This window comes from Malus sylvestris, chromosome 11, assembly GCF_916048215.2.
Source record: "Malus sylvestris chromosome 11, drMalSylv7.2, whole genome shotgun sequence".
In the NCBI taxonomy this organism is placed as follows: domain Eukaryota; kingdom Viridiplantae; phylum Streptophyta; class Magnoliopsida; order Rosales; family Rosaceae; genus Malus; species Malus sylvestris.
The window spans coordinates 31,003,463-31,011,055 of record NC_062270.1 but is presented as its reverse complement, the minus strand read 5'-3'; the positions used below and the strand labels follow the sequence as shown (position 1 = coordinate 31,011,055).

The following is a 7,593-nucleotide window of genomic DNA, read 5'->3' as shown; positions in this document are numbered from 1 at the left end:
TTTGGAGCTATTGAAGCAGAGGCAGTGAATCTGAGGGAAATAGCAGCTGCGGGAAAGGGCCTTAAGATCTTAATTTAATCCACTGTTATTTAAGATGTTGATAAATGTTTGTTTTGAGGATGGAGTTGCTTGCTCTTTAGTATGGAGCGTCACTTGGATTGTAGAAGCTATAACATTTTCTACTTCATTTTGTACCAAGAAAAGTATTTAGTGAAGATTTCTTCTGCAATCAAGTAAAAATAAATAAAAATTAGCTAGGTTGAAATTGCTATATGAGCAATAAACATTAAATAACTTCAACTATGGGAATGTGGATTCGAACTTGAATGTACAAAGCGATTACATTGCTCTAGCCTGTTTATTTAAACTCAATTTAGCTAATAAACTCATATCTGCAATTGTTGAAGGTTCAGAAATCCAACAAATGTTCTTATATATTAACAAAAAATGCTACTAGGAAGAAAATTATTAAGGTCTCATTTCCAAAGATAAAATTGCATTTTGGGGTTTAATTATTTTGTCTTATTCTTCTCTGGGAGGCAATATATACTCAAATTATATAGTTGATTAGGGATGCAAGAAAATTCCTCACAACAAGGAAATCCTAACTAATAAGGGAATTATAATTAAATAATAATTAAAATAGTTGAGTTAGGCCAACATCCAATGTATCGGAAAGTTCAAGTTAAGTCTGAGAGGTTGTTCATGTTGTTAAGTGTCAAGTTTTGCAGAAGAGGCATTTAGATTGGAGTGCTTAAGAACATTTACTATTAAACACCTGAGATTTTAGGTTTGATTCTCCTCTTACTATCGCTATATATGAAGAAAAGTTTACCATACGAGAACACAAACAATCAATTGGTATATAGGAAGTAGCTTGACACCTTACAAGCCTATGCAATGTCATTCTTCTATCAATATGAGATGTATTCTCAACACGTTCACTCGGATTGAAATTTTTTTAACAGGATAATTTAGAGGCTGTTTGCGGATGAACTTCACATATAGAATAACCTTGTTCTGATATCATATTAACATGAAGAGAGAAGCTGACAAGATAGAAGAGAGAGAGAGAGAACAAAAACTGATTGTATAGATTGATAGAATTCGTTAGACCTGGTGGATGCAGTAGAATATGTAATCCCAACTGTCATACAATAACGGCATTTTCGCTGCTAACAAACCCAAGAACATTCCAATAAAGAACAACAAAATCGTTAGACACGTGGCGCAATCCTGACAGCCATCTATGTCCAGCGTGGCATCCAGTTCCACTCAAACTGGACACGTGTAAATCAGCCTGATTCGGAATTTAGACAATAGAGAGAGGGGCCCACCTGATTTCATTTCCCGCCTAACGCTAGTCCCAAACAAACCCTCCCCTGTTTTGGGTTCTCTGATCAAGCCCTCCTCTCTCTCTCTCTCTCTCTCTCTCTCTCTCTCTCTCTCATCCATTCCTCTTCTCCGATCACTCTTTATTAACTGAATTACCGAAAACCCAAGATTAATTTGTTAGTTATAATCTGCCATTGGTCTCATCGTTTTGGTACAAACTTTCTTCTACTCCGTTCTTCTTCTTCTTCGTTCTTCCTTCTTCTTCATCATCTTCATTCTTCGCTCTTCGTTCTTTGTTCTTCTTCTTCTTTGAAGAAAGTTAGTTAGTACAATAATTAACATGGGTACCATCTCAAATATATCCCCGGATACCCTTGTGCTCATCATCTCCCTCTTGCCCTTTAAAGAAGCCGCAAGAACCTGTCTTCTGTCCAAGGGTTGGCGTAACCTTTGGCATAGTGCCGTACTCAACGTCGAGTTCAACGAGCGTCTCCATGTTGTTGCAGCAGAACCAGCACAGAGAGAGATCCAGAGACAAGATTTCCTCAATTCTGTGCGGCGCTATATTGCACGTGCAAACAATGAACAAATCAATGTGAACAAGTTTCATCTGGTATCAAGTTTGTCTCAAGATTCCCGAGTGATTGCAGATGAAGGCGTCGATTTTTCAGTCCAGCGTAGCGTCAAACACCTGGTGATCGATTTTTCCGACACCGCATGGAATGAAGACAGGTTCGAGATTGATGAGTGGGCAGCCGCATGGACGTATGTTTTGCCTGAGCATTTCTATTGTTTGAATCCAGTTCTTGAATCCTTGACTCTGATTTCTTGCAACTTCAATATCCCACGACTCAAGAATTTCCATCTGCTAAAGGAAATTTCTTTGGCTTGGATTGAGTTCCCGGACACTAATCTGCACAAGCTGTTGGTCAACTGTGTGGTGCTTGAAAGTCTGAGCCTTAAGAATTGTTGGGACTTGGACAGACTCGACGTTTGCGGAGACAATTTGAAGCTACGAAGCCTCGTGGTTGATCGCTGCTGGTATCGTCTTTTGGACGAGTTTCGTATTATGGTACCAAATTTGATGTATTTCAAGTATGCTGGTTTCTGTGCCCCCCTGTTCAAGGTAAGGAACACTGGAAGAGTGCAAGTGCTAGATATCGACTTTGGGCTTGACGAGAATTGTGGGCCGGAATTAGGTGATTCTGTCTACGATCTCCTTCACAAACTTTGCTCCATCAGCACATTGACAGTTTGCACTTACACGCTTCAGGTACTTATCGATTTCCCATATTTTTTCCCTTTTCATTGTCCTTTTGGATATACGAGCGATATTTGGGAAGGGAGTAATCAAACATATGACTTCGAATGTTTCATATTAGGGTTTTACATGTCAATGTCATATCATCAAACGAAAAACAAGTTCTTTAAATTTCGAAGCAACCCTATTAGCGGTATATGATTAATCATCGATGTATCTAGTCTTTTTCTTCAGTTGTTTATCTACTTGTTCTTCTTTTGATGCTGTTTTTTTTTTGCAGGTCCTTTCCACCTCTGCAAACAAGCTATACTAGAGCAAGAATATCTCATATCATCAGGGTTAAAAGCAAGAGTATCCCATATCATGCTTTTTCCCTGTCTTTTCCTTTGGCCTTGTTTTTACCTGCAAGACAAGGAGAAAGAGAGCAATCAGTCAGCACTTGGAATCAAGCTTCCAGCCAAGAACTGACTGCCTGGAACCCCTTACCTGATTACTTACCTGGCATTGCTCTCGAGTACTCATCTTCAACATCTTATGTTTCCAGGGAAGATTCTGCATCTGCTTGAGGAACAGATAGGGCAAGTGCGAAGGATACAAGGAAGCATGTGGAGACAAGCGTAACAGCACACGTGCCGATACATCCATTACTCTGTCAAAAGCAAAAGTATCCCATATCAGCAGGGTGGAACGTACTCAGTAGGAGTAGCCGAAATTGAAGGAAAGATGAGAGAAAATCGGTTACGGTGGTTTGGACATGTGCAAAGAAGGCCTACTGACGCTCCGATTAGAAGATGCGACGATGGGACAGAGGTTCAGGGCCGAAGGGGTAGAGGAAGACCTAGGAAAACTTTGGAAGAGACTCTAAGAAAAGACTTAGAGTACTTGGATCTAACGAAGGACATGACACAGGATCGAGCACAATGGCGTTCTAAGATTCATATAGCCGATCCCACTCAGTGACTTGGATTTTCCAAGTCTCCAACCGAGAAGTTTTCCTCACTCGGAAAATTAAGGGAACACTACCCCAACCTACATGCTCCACTCAGAAAGCTTCAACATACAAGCTTCAACAAAAGAAAATTCAAAGAACTTAGCGAAGAAGGCTTTGGTGTATTTAACACAATACGTTGAAATGAAGGAAAGCTTATTTATTGATATCCCCGATAAGCTACAAATATGTACATATACATGAGTCAAAATAAACACACAAGAGGGAGCCTTCACAAAGGTTGCTTAGGAGAAGTCTCAGCAGTCGGTAGAGCCCCAGAAAGAGAAGGCACCGGAGGGGGATCATTTGGAGCCTCAGTACTGGACAGAACCCTAGAAGGAGGAGGCATCAGAGGTTGATCATTTGGAGCTTCATTACGCGGTACAGCCCCAGAAGACGAAGGCAATAAATGCCTTTGGAACAAACCTACAAATCTCTGATGATCAAGTAAAACCTGACCATCAGTTTCCTTCATCTGGTCAAGCTTCCTCTTCATGTTTGTAGCATAGTCATGTGCGAGCCGGTGCAACTGTTTATTCTCATGCTTGAGCCCTCTAATCTCCTGTTTGAGACTCATCACTTCAGCCGCCAATGATTCAACTTGGCGGGTTCGAGCAAATAGGCGTTGGGCCATATTAGACACAGAACCTGCACACTGAACACTGAGAGCCAGCGAATCCTTAACAGCTAACTCATCAGACCGTTTGGAAAGTAGTCTGTTATCTTTGGGAGTGAGAAGGTTCCTGGCCACCACCGCAGCGGTCATATCATTCTTCATCACGGAATCCCCAACGGTAAGAGGACCAGTAGGGGAGACGAAGGATGGGCGCCATATGTTGTCTGGAGAAGGCGGGGCTGCCTCTTCAACAAGGTTCAAGTCAAAACGACGGTCGGAGGGGCCAGACATTTTCAAAGGTGTTGAAGAGAGAAGAGGTCGGACAAATCAAGATCTTAGAAGTGCAAGAATGAAGCTTCTACTGGTGGAGATTCAAGTGTGCTTTGGAACTTAATGTCAGCCCTTATAAAAATCTGCACTCGACGGAGCTTCAGAAATCGAAGAGGCGCCTGCTCAGAAATCGAAGAGGCGTTTGCTTTCTCAAAAGCTGGGCTGCTTAGAGATCACGAGGGTTGATCTCAGAAATCTAAGAGGCGTTTGCTTTCTCAAAAGTTGGGCTGCTCAAAGACCACGAAGGCTGGTCTCAGAAATTGAAGAGGCGCTCGCTTTCTCAAAAGCTGGGCTCCCCAGAGACCACGAGGGCCGATCTCAGAAATCGAAGAGGCACCTACTTTTCCAGCCTTGTCAGCACCTGTCACGCGCACACTCAGCTTTGCGGAAATTATGGGCATTCTGTCGAAGACTTCTGGGGAAGTAGAAAACACATGAATCTTACTGTTCAATCACCCACTTCCCACACGCAACAATAGCTCATGGGTACCACAGAAAACTTTGCCAAAGTTCTCTGCCAAAGTCGAGCACGTGAAGCTTGCAGCTCCCACTACATCGCTCTGACCAAGAAGGGTAAAAGAATAGCAAAGAAACAGCACTAACAAAGTTTAGACCCATAAATTTTGAAGGTCTAGCTACCATATTATTACCCACAAGGGTAAAGGAACAGTACCACTGCTGGATAATTGGACAGTCCCTGTGTGTCAACCTCTGTGCTTCGTGGCAAGGTAGACTAGCAAACATGCCCAACCTTTACTCACATTCGAGAAAACACTCCCAATAAGATTGCTTGCTCCAAAATCGAAGAGGCACCGTCCTCCGAATCTCGAGAGCCAGACTCCCAACATGACTACTTTCTTAAAAATCGAAGAGAGGGTAAAGGAACAGTACCATTGCTGGATAATTGGAAAGTCCCTGTGTGTCAACCTCTGTGCTTCGTGGCAAGGTAGACTAGCAAACATGCCCAACCTTTACTCACATTCGAGAAAACACTCCCAACAAGATTGCTTGCTCCAAAATCGAAGAGGCACCGCCCTCCGAATCTCGAGAGCCAGACTCCCAACATGATTACTTTCTAAAAAATCGAAGAGACACTGCTCCCCGAATCTTCGAGAGCCAGACCCCCAGCGTGACTGCTTTCTCAAAAATCGATGAGGCATCGTTCTTCGAATCAATCGAAGAGGCGCTCGCTTTCTCAAAAGCTGGGCTGCTCAGAGACCACGAGGGCCGATCTCAGAAATCGAAGAGGCACCTACTTTTCTAGCCTTGTCAGCACCTGTCACACGCACACTCAGCTTTGCAGAAATTATGGGCATTCTGTCGAAGACTTCTGGTGAAGTAGAAAGCACATGAATCTTACTGTTCAATCACCCACTTCCCACACGCAACAATAGCTCATGGGTACCACAGATAACTTTGCCAAAGTTCTCTGCCAAAGTTGAGCACGTGAAGCTTGCAGCTCCCACTACATCGCTCTGACCAAGAAAGGTAAAAGAATAGCAAAGAAACAACACTAACAAAGTTTAGACACATAAATTTTGAAGGTCTAGCTACCATATTATTACCCACAAGGGTAAAGGAACAGTACCACTGCTGGATAATTGGAAACTCCCTGTGTGTCAACCTCTGTGCTTCGTGGCAAGGTAGACTAGCAAACATGCCCAACCTTTACTCACATTCGAGAAAACACTCCCAACAAGATTGCTTGCTCCAAAATCGAAGAGGCACCGTCCTCCGAATCTCGAGAGCCAGACTCCCAACATGACTACTTTCTCAAAATCGAAGAGAGGGTAAAGGAACAGTACCATTGCTGGATAATTGGAAAGTCCCTGTGTATCAACCTTTGTGCTTCGTGGCAAGGTAGACTAGCAAACATGCCCAACCTTTACTCACATTCGAGACAACACTCCCAACAAGATTACTTGCTCCAAAATCGAAGAGGCACCGCCCTCCGAATCTCGAGAGCCAGACTCCCAACATGATTACTTCCTCAAAAATCGAAGAGACACTGCTCTCCGAATCTCGAGAGCCAGACCCCCAGCATGATTGCTTTCTCAAAAATCGAAGAGGCATCGTTCTCCGAATCTCGAGAGCCAGATACCACAGACCACTTTTTCAAAGTGCTCTGACAGAGTTAAAACATGTGAAACTGACAGCTCCCACTACCGTGCTATGACCAAGCAGGGTAAAGGAATAGCATTACTACTTGTTAGGGAGACTCCTATATATGTCAACCTCCATCCCCAACGGACAGGCAGACCTGCAAAAATGCTCAACCCTTCATCATATCTGAGAGGGCACTCCCAACGAAGCCTTTCGAAATATTCAGCTTTCTTTCCCCCCGATAATACCTCTGCAAACAAGCTATACTAGAGCAAGAATATCTCATATCATCAGGGTTAAAAGCAAGAGTATCCCATATCATGCTTTTTCCCTGTCTTTTCCTTTGGCCTTGTTTTTACCTGCAAGACAAGGAGAAAGAGAGCAATCAGTCAGCACTTGGAATCAAGCTTCCAGCCAAGAACTGACTGCCTGGAACCCCTTACCTGATTACTTACCTGGCATTGCTCTCGAGTACTCATCTTCAACATCTTATGTTTCCAGGGAAGATTCTGCATCTGCTTGAGGAACAGATAGGGCAAGTGCGAAGGATACAAGGAAGCATGTGGAGACAAGCGTAACAGCACACGTGCCGATACATCCATTACTCTGTCAAAAGCAAAAGTATCCCATATCAGCAGGGTGGAACGTACTCTAGATTTGATGGACTTGTTTTGACCCTCAAATTCTTCAGTCGGCCTTATACTCTGGAGGAAACCAGAAAACCCTCCAGCTCAGTTCAAGAATAAGCCTGTGGAAAGTTACTTCTTCAAAAGCAAAAGTATCTCATATCATCTCTTCTCATTTTTCTTCTCTTTATCCTTCATGCTGCTGCAAGATGGGGAGAAGGTGAACAATCAGTCGGAGCTCTGATTGCTTACCTTGTCTGTCACCTCTTTCAGCAGACCCCCTAGCTCGGCGACTTGGGGGACTCCTACTACATGGTTTGTATCGCGCTTGACC

The 7,593-nt window shown here is 43.3% G+C and overlaps 1 protein-coding gene across 1 annotated transcript; it reads left to right on the top strand.

Moving 5' to 3' along the window:
* Nucleotides 1–1,607: 1,607 nt before the first annotated feature.
* Nucleotides 1,608–2,909, top strand: LOC126590388 (putative F-box/LRR-repeat protein At1g56400). Its single transcript, XM_050255857.1, has 2 exons — nt 1,608–2,608; nt 2,877–2,909. Exons 1-2 carry the CDS (start codon nt 1,676–1,678, stop codon nt 2,907–2,909), a joined length of 966 nt encoding a protein of 321 aa, XP_050111814.1. The 5' UTR covers nt 1,608–1,675.
* Nucleotides 2,910–7,593: the final 4,684 nt, after the last annotated feature.